The following is a 25643-nucleotide window of genomic DNA, read 5'->3' on the forward strand; positions in this document are numbered from 1 at the left end:
GGCTTCCATAAGGCTCTGCAGCTGCCGCTGCGGCCGCCGCTTCTGCAGATGCCTGCATTAATTGTATCAAGGACAGACTGAAGTAAGTGCTTATTCAGCACAATGGCTATTGGGGAGCAGCTGGAAGCACAAGACAAACTGTCTTGAAGAGAATGTACCAACCCAGTATGTAAATTACAATGATGAACTACAAAGGGAGTCTAAGTTTAAGGGTCTAATATAACTGTACAACAGCAAGAAAACTTAGCGTTATTAATGGAGCCCGAACCAAACCATTTTCCAAATAAGAAACAGACCCTTTCAGGGCTCGCTAAAGCCACTTTTCGAACGGGGGGTGATATTCAGTGCCCTTTCAACACAGCAGAAATAGAAAGTCATCACTAAAAATATCAACAGTGTTGATGCGGCCCTTCCGGTAAGGATAAATCATAATGTAATTCCCCTCGTGTGTGTGTGTGTGTGTGTGTGTGTGTGTGTGTGTGTGTATTTCGAAGAATTAAACAGAAATATAAGAACAACATTGTTTGCTACACAGAAGCCACAAGTGGCATACAAGACTAAATTGGCTAGCTTTCTTCCTTATCCCTTACTTACGCCTTACTCATTCATGCCCCTTCTATATATCAGTTTTATGTTTTTTTAGTCATTTCCCTTCCACTTTCTAGCCTCTCCATTAGTGGGCAGAAATGAATTAATGGTGATTAAAGCGTATTCCATGTGATAGGTAATTACGGAGTGCTCAATCTTGCCCATTTGTGTGGGGACAGAGGAAATGGATCAACGAAGACGCTGCTGAGGCTAAGTGTGCCCCTGGACAAGAATGGGATGTGAGGTGGGAGCAACGGGCTAGGGCCCAACCCTCAGGTCCCAAGACTCTGCTGGCCTTCACCTCGGTCTCCCTGACAATACGCATCCTCCCTAGAAAGGGCTCCAGACGGCCACACACCTGCTGAAACTAGCCTGAAACAGTGGGTGTACTAACACATCAGTCCACACAATTGGCCTGACTTCTAGTTGACATCATGACCGAATTGCTTAATATTTGCACCACTGACGTCCCTCTTTACACAGAACACACTTAAACTGATGAACATGCTTTCTGAACTTTCATGGAATGACCCACACTCCTGGTAAAGAATCCCACTGTTGCAAACAACGGGATTAGAAACAACCTCAAATCAAAATAACTAAGGATTTTTAAACTTTTCAAACATTCAATGATTAATACAGTAGATCCTTACCATCCACAAATCTCCAAATTCACAAAGGTTGTACGTTATTAACTGGCTTTCCTTCCGGTGACATTCGGACACAAAGCAAAGATTTAGTAATTTACAACTAAAAAACCCACAAGAGGCTCACTCTACACTACCCTGAGATATGAATTCTAAGTGCTGGCTACACTCACTGAGCAGACAAATGACTTGATCTCCACTCCAGTCTCAGAATACAGCTATTCAAATACAAATTCAAGCCTCAGAAATTTCAAATTGCTTCTTTCCACAGATTTTCAAGTTATCAAGAAACAGTTAACACAAATGGTAAGTCTTGAATGCTAAAGGTCCACTATACAAGTCACCAATACATGGAAAATACAGTTTGCTTTAATTTTAGTTAAAGTGAGAAAAAAAAAAAAAAAAAGACTATTTCCATGAAGAAGCTAGGATGGCCTGATACCAACCCTGCAGGCAATAGTGACTGTGCCTGTAATCAGCTTTGGGAGCCAACACCTCACTGCTTTGGTAATAATTTCCATTTTTATGTAGCATTTCCTAGCACACTTGCCATGATGCTAAAATGTTATTACTATCATATTCAAACCATTATATCATCTGCAATCCCATAAAATAACAATTAACAGTATGTCTTCATTCAAATGATATATAGATGAATTTTCAAGTTTCTAACCAATTTAATCACAACAGACACAACTCTAATGATTCCATTCACTTACCCATGACCTACAATCTATAAAATACTATCTGTATGAATATTCCATGATTAGAAGAGACAAATTTAAAAGAGTAAGAAAAAAATTCTGGTGTCAACCACAAAGCAAGAGAGCTTGTCCAACAGAGTCTTTGGTTTTTGTTGTTGTTGTTGTTTTTTTCCTGAAACGGTGTTTTTTTTTCTTTGAGTGTATTTGATATTTGACAGATATATTAGCTCTCAAGCATCATTTATCATGTTTATTTTTAATAGGTTTCCCTTAGAACAGCTGCCTAAGATGCTAATCTTTTCTTTTTCCTTGAGCCTTTTGTAAATATTTGAAATAGCTATTCATTAACAGTTGCACATTTATTCAGTCCTGTTGTATGCTTGTGAACTGGAATTAACTTTTATTTTATTTTTTCTATCTGTTGGCCAGACTAGAGAAACCCTGCTGTTTGGGTTCAATCTGTCAAGGTTCAAATTATCCTCCAACTGAGAGCTAATCAAGGGCGTCTGACCTGGTTTGCAAATAAACCAGGAACAAAAGTGGGTTTATTTTTTCTTTCTTTGAGCACGGGTTCTCAGAAAGTAAAGCAAAACAAGAGTGCAATTTGCTTAAAATTAAAACCAGGCACAACTGGCAACGGAAGAACTGGATTTACTCAGCATTTCTGAGGTACCCGGTCTGGCTATAAATCCATTTTTTTAAATCCACATTTAAAAAAAAAAATAGGAATTGGCTTGCAAATACATTTCAAATTCGCATTCACAGCACACCCAATGACGGTCTGTGGCATGAAGGGAACACAGATTTTAGGCAATCAAGCTACTCTGATGGGTACTTTGGAGCTTCAAGTGTCTTCACGGATCCCAAGCCTCAGGTTCAAAGGTACACAGAGCAGAATTGATCTTTCTGTACCATTAACATCATTACTAGACTCATGTTTATTTCTGAAATATGAAATGCAGCATTTTCTTTTATTTTTTAAATTATTATGGTTTTAATCAGGTAAACTCTACCCCCAACACGGGGCTCTAACTCATGACTCCGAGATCAAGAATCACACGCTCCACCAACTGAGCCAGCCAGGCGTCCCATAATGTTCTTTTAAACATTTTTAATCCCCAAACTTGAAAAGAAGAAGTATTTTTACAAATTAAGCAGAGTTAGTTTTAAATGTACCTTACTGAACTACTTAATGAATGTACTTAAATACAGTCTTATTTACTAACAAACATTCAAACCCTTTCTCTTAGTATCTTAAGGTTCCCAGAGCCCAAAATTATTGCTTGGATCTGACTTTCCGCATTCTGTTGTTCTTAACAGGTATCTAATCTTTTTGAAACAGTAACGGCCAATGAAACTGAAGACCTGCGAACTGTGTCGGTACCACCATCCAAGAACGTGATGACTGCAATACCACTAAGGGCTTCCTTCAAAATGATCACAACTGATGAAATGACCCCAGTTATCATAATAAACTAAAACTGCACTATAGCAAGCAATGCATTTGCAATATCAAGTATCTGAGTACAACATTCTCCCTGAGGGGCAGCATGCTATCATGCGAAGTGCACTGGCCCATCAATCAGAAAGTTGCCATTTCAGTACTCTTGCTCAGATGTGCAGTGTAACCTCTCTGTGCTTCAGTAAAACAGGGACAAGAGCACCAGCACTTATAATTCACCAGGTGAAAGTAACGAGGAAAGGCCAGATGTAAAAGCACAAAGAAAATTATTTGATGCCCATTTCGTAGACAATTTTATGAATACAGGGGCCCACAAAACAGCATAGCATCTGAATTATATTTAGAATCACACTTGCACTCACTGAAAAAAAATCACTGTCACAAGAATGAAAATAAAACTGGGAATAAAACCACTGATGTGCAAAGAGTCCATTTTATGTTCTGGTGGTAGAAGAGAATAAATATTTTGCAGCACACAAAATGAGTTTCTATTTACATGGTGATAGCCATTTTGCTTCCTGGAGTCCATGTTTAAGAATGAAAAGCAATATGGCGGCTGAATACGTGATTAGATGTCAACAATTAGCTGACACCCAACTTGAAAACTCATCTTGTCTTACCTAAAATACATTGGTCCGAGTTTCTACTTAGTTTTCCTTTTACTTAAATTATTCTGAACAAGCCATTCATCTTTAAGTAGCACCTTACAATTCAGCAAGTTGTGTTTTAGTGAAGAAAAACACATATTTGTTTTTTAACTTGTTATCAAGCCATACTTACAAATTACCTTCTAACATCCACTACAGAATATGTGAAATGTATACAGCATTTCATCATCACAAATCCTCCACTTAATAGGTACTTGACAAACGTCTGTTAAATAAATAATAACAAAAACAATTAAGATTAAATTGCACACTAACCTTGGCTAATGTGCTGGGGTAAAAATCTCAACCAATCTCTTGTATTTACTCAAAGTAAGCTACTTTAAATGTCATTATTGAAAGCCAAGAAATATACAGTAAAATGCAAAACATTAATCAATCTGAGCAAAAACATTACAAAATTTCCAAATTCATGGGTGGTATAATTTTCATTTAATTGCAATATTTATGAATTTGCAAAGAGCACCTATTACTTGAGAACTTAGCTACAGAAATCATATTGCTTGGAAACATTTGAATGCTAGGCTAATATACTTAAAGACATTATTTTTAAAATCGATTCAATTTATTCTCTACCTAACAGTGCCAAGTTTCTCCCACCCCACCATCCCCCCTCCTTTCTTTTTACTAAAACTAATTACACAGTACATTATATCTTCAAGTCAGTACAACTGTAAATGAAGGTCAGTCTGTTACATGGAAATTATTTCAAGTCTGAAAAATAAAGCCTAGATATAACCAGAGTAAGCACAGACGTAAAAAGACATGAATTTGCTCGTATACAATATGCAGCGACCCAAGTTTGTCAAAGAAAACCTTTCAAAGATAATACCTTTTCGTTCCAGTTTTCTTCCACATTTCCTATGTAAGGCATTCATTTTATCTTAAATGTTCTCTAGTTTGCCATTATTTGCTAATATAATATAGTGTGGGTATAATTAATACTCACCAAAAAAAAAAAAAAAAAAAAGTCGTTTTAACTGCCCAATCCGCATTATCCTCTGTAAATTACCTCACATCTGTGAACAATCCATCTTTCTCCCTCATTACCAATCACGGGCACTGGCTGACTGTGTCTTCAAACTCTAGGATCCATAGCCGGACACTTGCAAGGTTCTGTGAGCATTCACTGCTCGCGCTTGGTAAGGCAAAACATGAAGTTTCCAGTCTGCACTTACAAGAATCGTAGGGCATGCGTGCATGCATGCAAACCACATTAATTAAACATTAATTGTGATGTAAAGATAAGCGAGATTCATGCAGTCGCTATTTCAGAGGAGGTGAGGTGGAGGGTAAAAGATGGAAACAAACCACTTTAAGTAAACCTCGTAGACACTATCGTGGATGTCTGAAGAAAAGGTTCTGTGATTGAAGAACAAAGTATATGGACATAATGCTGAGAGCCGGTGGCTGGAGAGGAGACTGAAGAGGATTGTGAGGGTCAGGAATACCCTGTCATCCTACAGGCCCTTTTTACTTGCTGTGTTCCAAGCACCTGCAACACCGGCATCACCTGGGAGCTTAAAATACGGTCTCAGGCCCCACCCAAGACCTTCAGACACAAAACCTGCAGGTTAACGAAATGCACAAGTGACTCGCATGCACTTCAAGATGGGAGAAGCACATGTAGGGTCCAGTGTCGCTTCTGAAAAGCAGCCCAAGCACAGGCATGTGATGCAGGCGGGTGTATGAACAAACACACATAGAATATAATCAGAAAGAAAAAACTAAAATGGCAAGATAGCTTTCTTAGGTATCGATTTATTTTCTCCTCCTCTTCCTCCTTCTTGCCCGCTTATTATATCATCAAGAACAATATGGTATTAGTGACCATTTATTAAGTATTCTCAAAGTATCAGACTTACCATTACAGTCTCTTGGTTAACATTCATGCTGATTATCTAATAAGTATGCTTTTCCCCTACTTATCAGATCAGAAAACTGAGTCTGAGAGAGAATAAACCAAACAGCTTCCTCAAGGCCACAGAACTAACAAACTACACAAACAGCAGTTAACCTATTCTGTTCTTAACCAAAATGCTACAGAATCTTGTGATTATCTGAATCATTGGTCTTATCGTCCAGTGATATAACGGCTAACATCTCAGACGGTACATTATAAACTATGAGGCTGATTTTTAGTTCTCTCTATGCTTAACAGTTCCCAGCATAAACCAGTAATTGTTTAAACCATAATCCTATTATTACCACCATATTTAGCTTAATGAAAAGCAATCCTGGATATAGCTGGCTAATCTTAAAAGGTGTTGTAAATATAATAAAGGTATTATGAAATTTTTATATTAAAATACATTCTTAAAAATATCTACCACAACGTACTTATGCCTGTACAACACACTGCATTATAAAAGTTAGTAGCTTAAGGGGCACCTGGGTGGCTCAGTCGGTTAAGCATCCAACTTCAGCTCAGGTCATGATCTCATGGCTCGTGAGTTTAAGCCCTGTGTCAGGCTCTGTGCTGAGCTCAGAGCCTGGAGCCTACTTTGGATTCTGTCTCTCTCTCTGCCCCTCCCCTTCTCACCTCTGTCTCTATCTCTCTCAAAAATAAACAGTAAAAAAAAAAAAAATTTTTTTTTAAGTTAGTGGCTTAAAATAATAATTTATTATTACAATTCTGCAATCTGGGCTAGGCTTAGCTTTTGATCAATGTAGTAGCTGAAACCTTCAACATGGCTTCTTCATTCGCATGTCTGAGTCTCAGCTGGGAAGCTAGAAGATGGCTATCCATCTCTCTGTCCATACGATACTGCCAGGTGAGTAGTCGGACCTCCTAACAAGGTGGCTCAGGGCTCCAAGCAACTTTCCACAAAAACAAGCCCCAGCGTACAGGACAAAGTCTACTTGCATTATGCTTTCCTGGTTCCATTGGCCAAAGCCAGTCAACGGTGGCCAAGCTGACAGCCAACGTGGGAAGGTGTCTATCTACACGAAGTATGAATATTAAAGGTGTGATTCAGTGGGGGCCCCCCAAGTAACAGTCTACTAGAACGTTTCAATAGTTTATCCACACGGTATTAGGGAGAAGAAAATACAAACTGTTAAACACTTCAAATAGGTTTTGTGACAAAAGTGGGCTTTGTCCACTGTACATGCAGTCTTTAAACCCTGAGTCAAGTCCAACAACACACTGCAAGTGGCAAGTCATACGACCCTTTCTAATTAAGTACTTTGGACTTTCTCCCATTTACACTCCATGTGCTTGGGTTTGTTTTTCTCTCCGCTTTTCTGGTTTCATACTCTGGCTTTGATCTCCAACTCCCATCTTTTTGTTTGGATGACTTTACGGGCAACCCTTCTGAGTTTGAACATTGTGTTCCACATTTCTGGGCTGTGATAGTTCTGCATATCTGGTACACATGTGCCCGCACACACAAATCCTTTATCAGACACGATTCATGAAATACTGCTACTGTCTCTACTCCTACCGTTGAATCCTGTCACTTCACACCTGCCTGGGAGGGTATTTAGAAAAAGCAAATGTGTTTTTCCTAATAAGATGACAATACACCCATATATACAGTTTATGCCGTTTATACTTTGCTCTAAAAAGAAAATAGCAGGGGTGCCTGGGTGGCTCAGTCGGTTAAGCATCCGACTCTTGATTGCAGCTCAGGACATGATCTCATGGTTTGTGAGTTTGAGCTAGGCATCGGGCTACAAGCTGACAGCGCAGAGTCTGCTTGGGATTCTCTCTCCCCCCTCTTCCTCTCTCTCTCTCTCTCTCTCTCTCTCTGGCCCTCCTCCACTCACATGCTCACGCTCTCTCTCTCTCTCTCAAAAATAAATAAAAAAAAATTTAAAGGAAGAAATATCATGCCTCACTAAGAAAAATGTTTTTAAATAGTTCTAAATAGAATTCTATTAATGTATAATTTTTATTCATGCATCCATTCAACAAGTATTTACTATGTGCCTACGATAGGTCATACGTTATGCCAAACTCTGAGTCCAGGGATGAATAGAACAGGCAACCTCACTACTTTCTCAGAACAAACTATAAGTAAAGAAATGTATAAACAATTGGGTATGAAGTGCAAAAGTTAAGTGCTTTGGAGGAAACGTGCGATATGACGGAGATGAAGAAGTAAGAGATTCCCTTAAACAGGGCTGTCAAAGAAGGACCCCGTGAAGAGGTCACACTGAAGCTGATACTTTAACATGAAAGAGACAGCCAGGCAAGATCACAGGTAAACCCTTTCAAAGAGGAAGAGTGAGCGCTGTGTTAAGGAACTAAGGAAGGAGAGTTGGGTGACAGCACATTAGAGAGACAGCAGGATAAGAGGAGTGTGGAGTGGAGAATGCAGCCAGATCACATGGGGCCTTCTGGGCTTTGATCCCAAATTCAATCGGATTTCCTCCCAAATGCAAACTACCCTCCGCAGACCCAAGTCTCTCCTCTTTGAAGAAGCTACCACTTAGTCTTCTGGCCGGCAACCTTCCTTTCCCTAAACTTCTCCTACTCACGTGTCTTTTCTCCCCCCATATTCTCTGAATTGTCTTTCAAAGAAGATGTTCTTAATGCTGTTCCACGGAACAGAAGAAGCCGAGTAGAGTGGTTAAGAGAACTGCAGGACTGAGCGGGAGCTTTAGGAGGTCCCCTGTCCTCCTTGTGCTCATCTGAAAGTGAAGGGTGAAAGATCACTGCAGAGGTTTCCTCTCTAGCCTGTTCTTCTTTGATTTGTTCAGAGAATTGCAGTTTCAACCACAGAGCTGGGCAGGAAACAGAATAGGTTAAGCCACACAGCTTTCAGATTTCTCCTGAAGAAGTCTTCATGACACATGGTTTATTATTTGTGGAAAGTAAATCTTCAGGATATCAGGTTGTTCTATGGTCAAACAGAACCCACCAATTCCAAAGTTAGGTACAAATAAGTTTCAGTTTAACAACTGTTCCAAATAGTCACATTTCTGTTTGCCGTATCTTAGACAGGAAATAAAAAGTGACTCTATTTCAAATACGTGTGATTTAATTTTCTACACTGAAAAACTCTGATAATTTAAAATATGCAATTCCTTAAAAATGAAGTTGAGGTCTAGGTTTTGTTTTTGGAGTCTAAAGGGGTATGTACTTACAGAAAATATTAAGAGCAGAAAAAATTTTAATACATTCTTTGTCTCTCCAATAAAAGTAACATATTGGTTTCATTTCTCCTTTTTCTGTACTCAATTATTTTTGCTTGCTTATTAAAAATAGTTGTGATTGTAAAGGACATCTACAGCATGTTTTTTTAACATGATTATGAAACAACACTTTCCAGGTTACTGTCAACTTTGTAAACACCGACACTCACATCTGTGTAACACTCCATCATGCAAGTATATAAAAATTAAGCGCTTTCCAAACTAGAGAAATTGCAACTACCATACAGATTTAGCATTTCTTAAATTTATTCTTCTCAGATAAAGAAAAAGAAAGGCACATCTTATCTCAAGGAAATAAAGATAATTTACAAACTACACAAATGCACATACTCTTTGTGTACCTGTAAAAACAAATTAGCTAATTACTTCAGTCATGTTGATACACAGTAGATACACATATATTTGTTTTCTAAAATGAGAGTTAAATGCCCTTTTGTTCTTCTAATTATGACAGTGTGATAATCTGCTCTGAAAGGCTCAACTCAAACTACACCCAAAAAGCAATATTTGAAGAATGAAAAATCAACACAAACTTATACATCAAACAGAACTAGACCACAAACAAAATCTAGGTGGTGAATCCCAAACCCATGAAGCTTTTAAAATAAAGATTCCCCAGCTTTAGCCTAGCTCACAGAATCTGAATCTTTTGAAGTGGCACCTAGGAATCTGCATTTTTAAGCTCCACACAATAATCTGATGAAAGGCCAGGCGTGGGAAGAATGGAACGGCTCCACACCCGGCATCTATTACGTGGGGAAAACAGCGCAGATTTTTATTTACCTCCTCACATAAATGTAGGTTTCTTCTCCACTTCCATTGAGTATTTTGATTCAATGACTCGGTATAGTTATTTAATCAAGAAAGTTTTCTAGATAGAAGTTTCTAGAAGTGGTCCTTACCACATGCGTCTGAGTCATCTTGAACGATTCATTTGAAAATGCAAACCCCTAGGCCAAGGGCAGACCTACTGAATTGGGAATCTGGCCACTTGTCTGAATTTAAATGTATACCCCAGAGGTCCAGGGTTATCCGCAGAGACAGTAAAGCTGGAGATCCGCTTCCATACATGATTACTATCATACCAGCATTCACCCTCCTAACTAAAACTGAACAAATCAGAAAGCTCTGTGTAGAGTGTATGGTCATCTTATTCATTCACCTTTCCCTTATTCACTCAATTCATTCTTCCACCAGATCGTGCCCATTCTTCCCCAATTAGATTTTCACGGGTTAAGCCCCATTACCCCCAGGTTCTCATCCTTCTTTTGTTGACAGGACCAGAAAAGATGAACTAAGGGGCTTATTTTTTAAAGACGGCGATCTAAATCAAACTTTTCTTTCTTACGTTACAAATACCAAGAGATGTGCTGGAACTCCCCAAGAGAAATAAATATTACTGAGAGCAACAAATAAAAACAAGTTCAGAAATTTATAACCTCTGCAGAACAGCCAAGGTCCCGCTAACAAATATTTTTTTTTCATGCAGAAAATTATGCTTGCCATACCTGACGTTGTGCAAGTATGTTGACTGCAATTTAATATCCACACAAGCAGGAGAAGAAATTTAATAATTTTTCAGCTGGAACGAATTGACAGCCAGTGTCAGAAAACTGCAGACTCCGGAGAATCAATAAAAGCTACTGGCATCACAAAGTAGTGCTTTTGCCCAGAAAACATCTCACGAAGGTCAGGTTTACAAACCACCAGGTAGCAGTATCACTTTTCACATCTTTCCAAGGCTATTAAAATCCCATTCCACAACCTTCCAAAACTAACTTGCAGCCCTTCAAGTTCACCAAACCGATCCCAGAGACAGATCAACCTCAGTTCAAACGGGGAAAGCAAACCTTTGGTTAACTTTTGTCCCCCGTCACCAAACATCTTTTGCAGAATTCTGTTTAGTAAAAGAATAATTAATAATAATAATAATAAACCCTCAATGCAAATATACAGCTATTTATAACGAAAATGTGCGCCTAAGTGGGAATACTCAGTGAAATGGTAGGTACCCGTTAACTATCAGGGAATAAGTTCCAAAAGTAAATTATTTCTCTGTTGCAAATACTGGAAATTCACCCCCACTAAATAGCTGGTGTTACAAAACTAAGCCTGTGTTGTAAGGACACAGTACTCAACTGTGCCTGAAGAGCTGCTGAAACTAAGCAGGATCTCCTGCTCACTGTAAAATTTAGTTTTTCCAGGCTACGTTTTCATTGTTGGTTCCAAGTCACATACGGAATTTCATCAGGCGTCTTCGATTCAAGGATCAGACATTCATTCTGCATTTACTGAGCACCTACTAAACCACTATGCGCTGCCACACGCGCCCGACCCCGCGCTCTCTGGGCTCGGTCTTCCGGCCTCGACCTCAGATGGAAGGAGAGGGGAAAGGTGTTAACGACGAGAAGAGTCTGTCTCTGAGCAGAGGTGCAGGGCAAGAGTCCTCATCAGGTGCTTTAGTTTTCCTCCAAACGACATCGACTTCATCAGCTGCCTATTTGACCTCAACAACAGAAGGATGTGCACTCAAGGCAAATGGGGTACGGGCCCCTACGGACCATGACCGAGAGCAAAGAACTCGGCTGCCCCACTCAGACCAAATCTCTGGCTGGAACAGCTATGTTTAACCTGCGAGATGGGCCGTGTGTTCCTCTAAATCCGTGGTCTCCACATTTTGAAAAGTCACTTTCTCCAATCGGAAAATTTAGGAATGCGCGCCACCACAGGTGCAGATCATCAGCCACCCTCATGCATTTTTGCACTGCTGGTCTCTTCTGTACAATATGAAATGCAGGCAAAAGACAAAGCCAAAGGGTGAGAACATACAAGTCAACACCAATTTTCGTATCTTCTTCCGGCACTGTGATGCACCATCTTGCAGGACAACCAAGCGTACACAAACCCCTAAGCGGTTAGCCTCTCCTGTGGGACTCCTTTGTGGTGCACGGAGTCCTGAGCTTCGGGACTCACAAGTGGGACCAAGTCACCACAGAGTCACAGCTACTGGGGATGTGTTGTCTCAGCCTCCCCAGAAAGCCTTTCAGAGTGTTAGGCTTTCCAGGGCTCGGCTCTACATTTTAACAAGGAATGTCAAAATATGCAACTTTAAGAAACCAGTATGCGCATCTGAGTGTTAAGGGGACACTGTGGAGATGGACTACACCTCTCAGTCGGCTCCACACAGCCTCCCAGGGGAAAATCTCCAAATCCAAGGCCAAGCTGTCGTTCTTTTCCTTATGGACAATAAGATCTCAAGAAGTTCAGAGTCTCAACTGCATATGTGACCACGGCCTACCTTCAATGTTACGACTCCACATCGACACTGGACTTTTTTCTCAGGTTTTCCCAGGGTCTCGTTATTTTACATACATTTCTACACTTGTGTATTTGCAAGTTGTTTCGCAGAACACAATGGAGCAATAAAATAAAACTCACCAATAACAGCGGGGGACTGATTACACTCTAGATTTCCTGAGGAGGGATATAAAAAGGCATTCCTGGAAGCTCCCAGTTTCCTGTGCTTTGCACAGGATCGTACTTTGTATGTACTTTGTACTTTCGTACTTTGTACGATGCACCCTCAAGTATGAAAATTCAGCGAGTTATGAGCAAATGCCGTTCTGTTGAACAGCCTCAAAGCGCATCCTTGTTTTCCCAGCAAAATAAGCTGTTTGCTCAGTTATCAGCAAACCTTACCCAGGGGCCTCCTGGCAGAAGTCATCAAAGGCTGATGATAATAATGTATTGTTACGCCCATTTTTCTAAACCATGTGCCCACCAGCTAAAACATGAACTGTCTCTGACGAATGCTGGTAAATACTTGTTGGATGAATGGAAAAACAACAGCTATATAGTTCTAACAGTGACTTCAGTCCAAGTGTCACTGCTCGTTTTCTCCCCTTCACGGACCTCTAGCATCACATGAACCTCAAGATTCAGAATGGCAAGTACATTCGATTTTGATTTTTTTTTTTCAACGTTTATTTATTTTTGGGACAGAGAGAGACAGAGCATGAACGGGGGAGGGGCAGAGAGAGAGGGAGACACAGAATCGGAAACAGGCTCCAGGCTCTGAGCCATCAGCCCAGAGCCTGACGCGGGGCTCGAACTCACGGACCGCGAGATCGTGACCTGGCTGAAGTCGGACACTCAACCGACTGCGCCACCCAGGCGCCCCAAGTACATTCGATTTTGGATACTGAGTGTATTCCAACGGCTGTGGCTGACAAGAGCCCTGTGCTGAGAAGGATTCTGAGGAGAAACGCTCAGGGAAAGGGGCCCAGGGTCAGGGAAGGCGGGCAGGTAACGCAAGTGTGGTCGATCTGTGGACACAGCCCCAGACAGACGATGGGAGTTTTCAAAATCCAAAGGTGCTTATTTATGTTAAAAGGCTCGGTGATTTTTGTTATCTGAAGACCCGCTCCCTGGTCTGCGTACTTTAATTTTCATCAGCCCAACCTGCCACCCTGTCCTTCTAAACTAGGAGGAGCGCGATGGGCCGCCTGGGTGGTTCAGTTGGTTAAGCGCCCGACTTCGGCTCAGGTCATGATCTCACAGCTTGTGAGTTGGAGCCCCGCATCAGGCTCTGTGCTGACAGCTCAGAGCCTGGAGCCTCTTCAGATTCTGTGTCTTTCCCTCTCTCTCTCTCTCTCTGTCCCTCCCCTGCTCACACTCTGTCTCTCTCTGTCTCTCAAAAATAAATAAACATTAAAAAAAATTTTTTTAATATAAACCAGGAGGAGCCCCTTACAAGACAAGAACCTTGCCTTTTTTTTTTCTTTCCATCTTTTTAGTCTCTACTACAGCACAGTATATACTCAGTAAATGCCAGCTGACCCTTTTGTGATACCCTGGGGATAACAAAACCCAATGCACCCTTTAAACTTAAATAAGCACCTTAGGATTCTGACACCACTCCAGGATGTCAGCAAATGCACAACGCTTGAGCCGTCCTTCCAACCTCCCAAACTCAGTTCATTCCTTACTAACTGGCCAGGGTTTCCTCTTCAAGATCCCTCTCAACAGAGATGGAAAGGGTCAGTTCATTTTACAGTTTCCACCAAACATTGCCTAAACTCATGGTTCTCAATCCTAGTTCTCAGCTCTGGGTATACATTAGAGGGACCTGTACCTTAGAAAATGCAGGGCCACCCGTCCACAGGAAGTGTGGTGCACTTGCCAGCAAGGGGACGCTGACAGAAGTTTGGTTTTGGTTTTATAACTGCCGAGTGACTAAAACGAGCGGCCAGACGGAGAACACTGACCTGAGAGCAACCTCTGGCCCTAAAGACCACATCCTCCTCTCATAGGGATTTATGGCAAATATTAGCATATTGGAAACAACAGGAAGTTCTGCCAGAGAGAGTTGTTCTCTCATTTGTTTAAGTTAGCTTTCCCCAAAGCTGACCAATGAATCCTCTCATCCATAATTCCAATCACAAATACAGCTTTAATGGAACACAACCACACCCATTCATTTATGTATTGTCTGTGGTTGCTTTCATGCTACAAGGGCGGAAATGAACTTGCAACAGAGACCTTAGGGTTCACAAAGCCTAAAGAACTTACCACCCGGCCCTTTTAGGAAAACATTTGCCACACCTGGATTGGCATACTGAGGAACACAGGCATCTCCCATTGTTCTCAAGTTTACATTTAGGCCACTTTGCTTGTATGAAAGACTCATGTTGCTACCTGTTTTCCGCTAACTCAAAGGAATCCAAAGAGGGTTTTTGTTTTTATGAAAAAAGGCGAAAAGTGAAAACAGCATCAGCATGTTTCGCGGCATGCCGCTGAAGGAGGAGGCAGAGCGCAGCCTGGGCAGCGAGGGTGGCCCCTCGGAGCTCCTCCCCTGGGGACCACGCTCAGCATCTCAGCACCATGCGGCCACAGCTCTGAACCGTGTCTGGGAGCCTCTGTGCTTTAGCTCCATTTATTTTGTGGACCTACTGGCAAGATGTGTCCTAAGGTATCAGAAAAACCTAAGAGAGGTTATCTTTGGGGTCTGGGAAATACTCAAAGTTTCTTCCATACAAATGAATGGTAACTGCTCCTTTGCTCTACGCCCCTTGGGCTTTCAAAATATTTCACAGGGATGCTCTACTTTCGGAAAGCGGGGAAAACCTGTACACCAGACGATTCAGCTAGATTCTAAATGTTCTGAGGAAAGACTCTGAGGTTAGGGCTCATTAAACAGGGCCTCACCTCTGCTTCAACCATGATACCTTGGCTCTTACTTTTCAAATTTCATTTGAAGAAAGGATTCCCTTTATTGCTAAAAAAAGGTTTGAACCCCGCTGACTTAGAAACTCAGAGATCTGAAGAGGCAGAGGCCAGGTAAATTACACTCTGCTTTGCCATGGGCAGCCTTAACTAGCTTTCTTCAAAATCAAAGTGATTAACCTCGCTTATTTAGATGAGATATCGGACAAATACCTGTTTAGGCATCGGGTCCCCTTACCAAGTTACATGTATTATGTACGTGGCATGTAGGTGTCTCGTTAAAATTTCTTTGAAAAGTTACCATTTAGTATCATACTTTGGGTTTCTTAAAGAAGCAACAGGAGAAAACACCATGTAGAGGCTATACCTGGCATTTCTATATATTACCAGCTAAAGGATTTTTATTACATTATTCAATGTCTTTTAGGAAAGGAACATAATTCTTAGTGTCTACAGCCTCAAACACGTATATGTTTCATTATAAACTATATACTTCCTTTTTCACACTCATGTCAAAGTACATAAATCATATTTCCTTATTCTTCTGGAGAGCCAGGATTCACCAGTTAGTAGAATTACTTTCCCTTTTTGTAAACACAACGTATTTTATACAGCTTTTATTTTCAGGGTCCGTTACATGCTCCATCATTTAATGTCAGTTGCCTAAGATCCTCCAAATGGATAACATTCAAATTAACATTATTAATCCTATGGAAGAAAGAAATTTCTCTCTTTGAACATGGCACAAATGAAAAGATAAAGGAATAAAAGAGACACTCATAACTGCCACATAAATTAACAGGATGCAATTACTGATCTCTTTTTTGATCTCTGATCGAAATCAATATATAGTAGTCATTGCTAAAGGTGATGAGATAAATGTGGCTTGATATACGCTGTAACTCAACAATCTAAGTTCATCCTTCCGAAAATCAAATATTGCTCATATCCTTTCCTATACAAAAGGTCAGGAAGTAATGTTTTCCAGTTGCATTTCATAATTAATCCTACATGCAGCAGACAGTATCTCTGCAAGTCTCAAATAAAACAATTCATTTTTTAAAAATTTCAACAGGAATATTAAAATCACTGAGCACCAAGAAATTTTCTCCCCGCTTTGAATATTTAATCTCAATTTATTTACCTTTCCATAATGGGTTTAGGCCACTTTCTTGCGAGGGTTTTTTAAATTTATGAGGAAGAAAAAAACAGTACCGACACACAAATGAGATCTAGAAAAGCACGCGATAGCTATAAAAATAGCTCATCCATCATCTCCACATTTTGATTCCAGAGACGGCAGTGAAAGGTGTTGTTTCCACACCACTCACCCGGCACACTTAAAAAGGTTTGCGCCATCACTTACACAACTGAAACTGATTGATTACCTGCTAGAGAAAAATCAATACGAATATCCTAGAAAACACTAGCTTGTAAATTCATTCTGGCCCCAACAAAGTCCTGGTCATAGCTTGACATGTTTTTCTAGATATCTAAAATGCAACCATGTCAAACCCCAGTCCCCCCAAATTGTGATGCCTAGGAATTTTTAAAACCTAAATCTCAGCACAGATGAGGAAGTGAGGGGGAAGGTGTCCCAAGTCTGTTAGAACAATGAGATTAAGAAGCTGCCGTTACCTGATAAATCTTCTTTTCAGAACTGGCCACAAAAATGATAAACATGTTGAGAAGGTGAAAATATCAAGGGGACCAGGATGAGAGAAAAAGAAAAACAAAACAAAAACAAACAAACAAACAAAAAAAACACACAAAGCTAGGAAACCAACTAAATATAAAGTAAATAATATATATGTATTTTTTTTTGGTAAAAGGTAAAGTTTCTATCTTAAAATACAAGTAATTCTGATTTTAATGCTATCCATTCAAAATTTAACGAGCTCTCTTTCTCGTTTTTTGGCAGCCGAAATGTATACTCAGTATAATTTTAGCTCTTTGGGAAACCACTGTACATTCAGAATGATTTCGTGATTATTTCAGAACCTCTTCTGAATGCTCCCTTGTCGTTGGGTCAACCCTTAGTCTCTTCATTCATTAGACTACTAAGAAATAAACTTTTTAAAAAAATTTTTTTCAATGTTTTTATTTATTTTTGGGACAGAGAGAGACAGAGCATGAACGGGGGAGGGGCAGAGAGAGAGGGAGACACAGAATCGGAAACAGGCTCCAGGCTCTGAGCCATCAGCCCAGAGCCCGACGCGGGGCTCGAACTCACGGACCGCGAGATCATGACCTGGCTGAAGTCGGACGCTTAACCGACTGCGCCACCCAGGCGCCCCGGTAAGAAATAAACTTTTAAGAAATAAATTTTTATGAATATAAAATATTTCATAAATATGCTATTCAGAAAGAAATTGTGCTGTGCTGATTCTATCATCTGACAGGCAACCTGGGTTCTATCCCCATTCTACAATTTGTTCAGAGTTTTTATAAATCACTCTGTATTTTTCATACACAGTAAGTCGTCAAAAAATTTAAGAAAAAGAAAGGACATGCACTTTTCCTTTAACTTCCACTGACTTTCCTCGTACTAAAATTTATTAACAGCATACTTAAGAGTTTTCATCTTAAAGTAGCTTTTCAAAGAACTGTGCTGTTTATTATTAATTACAGGACCACTGAATAATGGTGTAGTGAAGAATTTCAGGGGTTCTAGCTCAAAAAATATTCCTAACACCTGGATTACTAAAGAACTAAATATGCAAGAGTCCCAGAGATAAGAGGTTTTTCTTCTATTATATTTACCTTCATAATTATGCTTTACAATTCTAAAGCTCAAACACAGAAATTCTGTCAGATCAGTAAAATCCCAACGTCTTCTGCAGAAAGAAAGATAATGAACTAACTCAGTGTGTTTAAAATGTAAGTTAGCAACAGATAGTTCCTGGAGTGGAAAAAGACTGTAAGGCCATCCTCAGCATGAATCTGCTTTTCTCAAATTAAGAGAACGAGAGGTAACTGTCACACTAAGTAGTTTCTATTTATAGAGACGTTTTTCATAAAACATATTTTAACAGCAAAAGAAAACCTGTCATTTGACTCTAGCCATTAATGTCTGTTATAGATGTTCCAATATTCTCACTCAAAATTAGACTTCTTGGATTCACTTTAAATTCCTTCAGTTTAAGTAACATGTCTGCTTCATAAAAAGAACACAGGCAATTACTTCGTAGAAGCTATATGGAATTCTAACTACCAGCAGTGCTAAGTGTCACAGTAATGAGAAAACCGTGGCTTGGAGGGGCCAAGTACCTTCCTCAGACCATAGCAGCTGGTAAGCAGCAGAACACTGTTTCCAGTTCCAACTCTCCTATGGCAAAGCACATCAAATAGCTAATGACTCAAAGTTTTCCTAACCATACTGGCTTGCCTAGGAAGTTATGATCTCAATATTCTAGTAAGAGTACCATACGTCAACCAAATGAGTTCACCAGTCCAGAAAGTAGCATTCCGTTTCGACTCTACTATACAGGTAGAAGACAATAGAAAAAGGTTACATTGCCAACATTCCACGGTCAGGAACCAAAAGGCACATACGCAGACACACACACATACTCATGTGGATGAAAGCAATACTAAGTAAATCTCTTCTAATACTTGGTCTATAAATAAACACTAAGTCACTGCTGACCTCTGATATATACTTTGAAACATTCACCATTAACTGGCCAACCCACTTGGATGTGACGATGGTCAGTGACGACTCAAGTCTGCAGCAGTCACACAACCGTACTTGTATTGCTCAGGGGGCATTTCTAAAGATGTGTCAGAGAGCTGAGCTGGGTATCTTTAGCAAAATTCTATAGTTTATAAAAACTAGGATTATTCCTTTCTGGTTTTTACCTCAAGTCAAATGTAATACATAAATGTGTCCATGCTGAGTCACGAAGCAATCACGTCAAAATGTCAGTATAGGTTATAGGTGGGGGATAGATACAAGGGAGCCAAGGGAATATATTCACTTCCTAGATGGTGACTGAACAGTTTCACGTTTGTAAAATAAATTGTCAGAGTAAACTGAGAAGATTTTTTCCAGTTATATTTAGTTGCAGTTAGAAATGCATAATGTTGGAAAAGTCCTTTGAAAGAACTAAATCATACTCCTACCAATTTGCAGTGTTTGGTGGACAGACCATAGAGTTTTAATATCCCCATTATCTGACAGATATGGGGAAAAATAAACACCAACTCAGAATACCAGCAAAGGCATCATTTTTCAAGTAGATTAAGTTCCTGTGCAAATTTATGCCCTTTCTGAAAAAGCCTTAACATAGTCGTGTTGTACAGAAGACAATCACTCAGACTCTTCTTCAGATAAGATAATTACCTGGCTCTGAAACAGAATATTGGTAAGAGTCGATGTGTTGCCTTTTATTTCTTGTTCAATACAAGTTGAATGTGAATGAAGGAAAAAAAATTGTCAGATGTTAATCAGTCAAGGGTACTTTTCTATTACAAAGAGCATTCCAAATTCATGTTGACAAAAGCTTTACATAGATTAAATAAAAAAAACGCTCACTTTATTTAAAGTACTATTTTTTTTTTAATTTTTTTTTCAACGTTTTTATTTTTATTTTTGGGACAGAGAGAGACAGAGCATGAACGGGAAAGGGGCAGAGAGAGAGGGAGACACAGAATCGGAAACAGGCTCCAGGCTCTGAGCCATCAGCCCAGAGCCCGACGCGGGGCTTGAACTCACGGACCGCGAGATCGTGACCCGGCTGAAGTCGGACACTTAACCGACTGCGCCACCCAGGCGCCCCTTAAAGTACTATTTAAATAAAGAACTCATACTATGACTTTGAGTGTGTACTAAAAGCAGCATTTGACTTACGTGTTAAAAGGGAAAGTACATCTCCAATAACTATTAACCCACAAGATTATGAGACAATAGATTATATCACGCTGGGCGTAAAGAAACACCAATGTTATACACACATACTACAAAGACAAAAGAGGGAGTTCATGGTTTAATAAGCAGTTATGTATCAACACAGCCGTGACTCATGTTAAAGATAAGTCTTATTATATGCTGAGAGATACCTAAACAATCACATTTTCCAGCAACTGATGATTCAGAAGTAGCTGGCCACCCACACAAAGAATTACTCTCATTAGGACTCTCTACCAGTGCCACTCTGCACTGGTCCAACAGTCCTGCAGATAAAGAGGGCTAACCTTATTAGTTGATAGTAGAATCTACCTTTTCCAACACTCCTGGAAACACTTACTCACTCTATTTTCTAAGTGGTCCAAAAATTACCAAATAAAGAGGCAGAAATCTTGAAAAGTATTTCACCTCAGTCCACAAAAGTCTTAACACACTTCAGATGGTCAATCTTTTTTTTTTTTTTTTTGTCTTTTCTATTAAGTGAAAATGGGTGATAAAGTTCAAGATACATCATACGGAGACAGAAGAGTGGTCAAAGAGCACATAATTCTAGAAACTCTTACCTTGAAAAGACTGTTTGGCTCTATCGACTAGTTCATCAATTGGATAACTCGCCAAATTCCCTCTGGCATGTTTAGTTTTGCAGTAGGTACAAGCATTGAGACACCTGTTCAAATGATAGCAATAAATGAAGCTCCAATTTTTAAAGTCAGTACATACTTAGCATGGGAAAAAAACACCCAAAACATACACCAAAATGGTAGCTTAGTGACATGTGCCACTTCATATGAGAAATATTTAAAAAGCCAATGTCCACCATACTTCATACTTATTTTATTTCCACCAGGCAAAGAAATTTCAATTTGCAATTCTTTTAAGTTTCAACTACTCAAAAATGGTTGTACAAATCACATAGTATTATCTTCAAATGAACATATCCATGAGGAACAAAGTTTACAAATACTTACAATGATTAATGAAAAGAAATTCAAGATTTTTTTTTTAATTTTTTTTTTCAACGTTTATTTATTTTTGGGACAGAGAGAGACAGAGCATGAACGGGGGAGGGGCAGAGAGAGAGGAAGACACAGAATCGGAAACAGGCTCCAGGCTCTGAGCCATCAGCCCAGAGCCTGACGCGGGGCTCGAACTCACGGACCGCGAGATCGTGACCTGGCTGAAGTCGGACGCTTAACCGACTGCGCCACCCAGGCGCCCCTCAAGATTTTTTTAAACCACTGACATTGCTTGGCCATCATAAAAATAAAAATGTAGTATTGCTTATGTATACTGTATTATCTATAAATGATAATGCATATTCATGTAACTAATGATATAAGAATAAAGAGGCAACATAGCATTCTCACAAAAAAATACACCATAGCCTTAGAAATTTTACGACAGTATTTTTCACTCCTGAAGTCAGAAAAAAATTAATATTAAAACAAGTCCAATGAATACTCCCTAAGATTATATTAGAGAAAGTAAACAAGGAGAAGAACACTATTAGTTTTGAAAAAAAAAAAAATCCCAATATTCTGTAGACATGATAGAGAATTATCTTTGAAAAACTAAAATGTTGGCTCTACTCTCATAATTTTTTAATGTAATTTAAATAAATTTTGTTATTATAAAAGAAACAGCGGGACACCTGGATGGCTCAGTCAGCTAAGCGTCCGACTTCAGCTCGGGTCATGATCTCACAGTCTGTGAGTTCAAGACCCGCATCGATGGAGACTGGAGGCTGCTTCGGATTCTGTGTCCCCCTCTCTCTCTGCCCCTCCCCTGCTCATGCTCTGTCTCTGTCTCAAAAATAAATAAAAACATTTAAAAATTAAAAAAAAAAAATAAAAGAAACAGCTACAACATAATAAAACAGCCCTACACTAAAAAGGCTTAACACCACCAAACAAAACCAAACGAAAAAAAAAAAAAAAATCTTCATTGATTCAACTGTTACAATGAGTAGCATGGTTTAAAACACTATCATCACATAAATGCTTTAAAATTTCAAAATGAGGAAAACTGAACTTTTAATAATTGAACCTGACCAATGTGTAATTTTGTTAATATTTGACTATAAATATATATGGAATCACTGTACTCAGCAACCAAATATGTAATGCTTAATTTTTGGTAATTTTTGCATGGCACTTTTTTTTTTTATTGTTTTCTTATTTTTGAAAGAGAGTATGTGGGGAGTGGGGAGAGCAGAGAGAGAGAGAGGGAGACAAGGGATCTGAAGCAGGCTGTGAGCTGACAGCACAGAGCCTAATACAGGGCTCAAACTCAAGAACCATGAGATTATGACCTGAACCAAAGTCAGATGCCCAACCAACTGAGCCACCCTCGTGCCCCCCTGCATGGCACTCTTAAGTAACACATACACTTGAAATGATTTTTACTGTTTATCCAACTATATAATCTTAAAAAACTAACCCTCTTTTCTTCTTAAGCCATTTTTTTGTTTTGTTTTGTTTTTAGATAAAACACAGATCATGGCCTCTTTCTTATTAGCACAAATTCTAGCCTCCCAATTGCTATCGGTCTTCTCTTTTCAATTCCCATCTGTTCCATGAGAAGGGAAAAGAGAAAATTATTGTTGGCCTCTCCCTAGGAAAGTAACTCACTTTAAAAAAAAAAAAAATTTTTTTTTAATGTTTATTTACTTTTGAGAGGAAGAGACAGAGACAGAGACAGAGTGTGAGCCAGGGAGGGACAGAGAGAGAGGGAGACACAGAATCTGAAGCAGGCTCCCAAGCTCTGAACTGTTAGGACAGAGTCCAATGCCAGGCATGAAATTGTGAACCACCAGATCATGACTTGGGCTGAAGTTGGATGCTTAACTGAGCCACCCAGGTGCCCCAAGACTAACTCACTTTTGTTTAGCCTTGATTAAGCATCAGATACTTTTCTAGATGTTTTATACACATTATCTCATTCATCATTCTAGAGTTGAATGTTACTATCTCCATCTTACAGATGAAGAATCTACTTCAAAACTGTCTGACAATATAGTTGATACCACAGAAATACAAGTCTAAAGATACTATGAACAACTACAGGCCAAAAATTGGCCAATCTTAGAAGAAACACACAAATTCCCAGAAATATACAACCCACAAAAGTTAAATCATGAGGAAACAGAAAATCTGAATAGATCAATAATAAGTAAAGAGATCATATCATATCCTACCATCAAAAGGCACGGGAGCACATGGTTTCACTATTGCATTTTATCAAATACCTAAAAAAAATGAATACCAATTCTTTTCAAACTCTTCCAAAAAGCAGAAGAGGAGCGAACACTCTCAAACTCATTTTACAAGGTTGGTATTATCCTGATATCAAAGCCAGATAAGGACATTTTAAGAAAAGAAAACTATAGGTCAATATCCCTCATGAATACAGGATGCAAAAAATCTCAACAGAATACTAGCAAACTAAATTCAATATACTACAAGGATCATACACCATCATCAAGTAGAATTCATCCCGTGGAACCAATGATGATTCAACAGACACAGATGAATAAATGTGATACAACACATTAATAGAATTAAGGATAAAAATTATATGTTTATCTCAATAGATGCAGAAAAACTATCTGACAAAAGTCAACATCCATTCATAATAAGAACTCTCAACAAATTGGGTGTAGAATACTGTACCACAACACAATAAAGACCATATGTGAAAAGTCCACAGCTAACATCATACTCAATGGTGAAAGTTCAAAGTTTTTTCTCTAAGGTCAAAAACAAGACAAAGCTATCCACTCTAAATAGGAATGGTACTCCCATCAGCACAGTGATTTAAGTCCTACCAGAGTAATTATGCAAGAAAAAGAAATAAAAGACATCTTAATTGGAGAGGAAGAGTAGAATTACATTTGTAGATGACATGATCTTATAAACATAAAAAAAATCCCAAAAACTCCACCAAGAAAAGTGTTAGATCTAATCAATGAATTCAGTAAAGTTAGAGTTACCAAATCAACATACAAAAAAGGCTAGCATTTCTATACACTAGCAAAAATTTATCTGAAAAAGAAATAAAATATCATTTATGACAACACCAAAAACAATAAAATACTTAGAGATAAATTTAACCAAAGAGGTAAAAAAAACCCTATATGCTGAAAACAATAAGATACTGATGGAAAAAACTGAAGAAGATACAAATAATTGGAAACATATCCTATGCCAATGGATGGGAAGATTTAATATTGTTAAAATGTCCATACTACGCAAAAGCATCTACAGACGCCACATAATCCCTATCAAGATCCAATGGCATTTTTTAAGGAAAAAGAAAACAATCCTACAATTTGTGTGGAACTACAAAAGACTCTTAATAGCCAACACAATCCCGAGAAAGAAGAACATTGTTGGAAGCATCACATTTACTGATTTCACACAAGATTACAATGGCACAGTGATCAAAAGAGCCTGGTATTGGCATAAAAACAGGCAAACAGACTAATGGAAATGAATGAAGAGCCCAGAAGTAAGCCTATGCGTATACACTCAACTAGTACTTGACTCACTGAATACTCAATGGAGAAAAGGTTAGTCTGTTCAATAAATGTTGCCAGGAAAACTGGATGCTCCCACACAGAAGAATGAAACAAGACCACGGTCTTATACCACTCACAAGGATTAATTTGAAATGGACTGAAGCCTTAAGTGTAAGACTGCAGAAAACCATAAAAGTTCTAGAAGAAAACACAGGCAGAAACTTCCTTGACATGGGTCTTGGCAATTACTTTTTAGATGTGATACTTACGCACAGCAACAAAATCAAAAACAAACAAGTGGGACTACATCAAACTAAAAAGCTTCTGCCCAGCAAAAGAAATAATCAACAAAATGAAAAGGCAACCTACAAGATGGGAGAAAATATTTTCAAACCACATATCTAATTCCTAATAAGTCATTTAAATATTTGATTATCATTCCATAATAAGAGATCCATAATATCTGATGGGGGCTTTATACCCAAAATATATAAGGAACTCAACAGTGAAAACAAATAATCCAATTCAAAATGGCCAAAGAAGATATTCAAATGGCCAATAGGTACCTCAAAAGGTGCTCAACAGCACTGATCGTTAAGAAAACGTAAATCAAAGCCACAATGAGATATCACCTCACACCTTTTGGAAAGGCTATTATCAAAAAGACAAGAAATAACAAGTGTTGGCAAGGGTGTAGACAAAAGAAAGGAAATATTTGGCTACTGTGGGTGGCCAGTGCTGGTCCAGCCACTATAAAAAAA

The 25643-nt window shown here is 39.0% G+C and overlaps 1 protein-coding gene across 6 annotated transcripts in view; it reads right to left on the bottom strand.

The window, feature by feature from the left end:
- The window catches only part of CDKAL1 (CDKAL1 threonylcarbamoyladenosine tRNA methylthiotransferase), a 717891-nt gene that overhangs the window by 389086 nt on the left and 303162 nt on the right, over positions 1-25643 (bottom strand). For all 6 annotated transcript variants that reach the window (XM_040460543.1, XM_040460546.1, XM_040460547.1 and 3 more), the window contains one exon: positions 20927-21030. In XM_040460543.1, the coding sequence (XP_040316477.1) occupies positions 20927-21030 (104 nt within the window). The remainder of the gene's footprint in view (positions 1-20926; positions 21031-25643) is intronic.

Source organism: Herpailurus yagouaroundi, unplaced genomic scaffold (assembly GCF_014898765.1).
Source record: "Herpailurus yagouaroundi ecotype Mexico unplaced genomic scaffold, PumYag 250, whole genome shotgun sequence".
Lineage (NCBI taxonomy): Eukaryota > Metazoa > Chordata > Mammalia > Carnivora > Felidae > Herpailurus > Herpailurus yagouaroundi.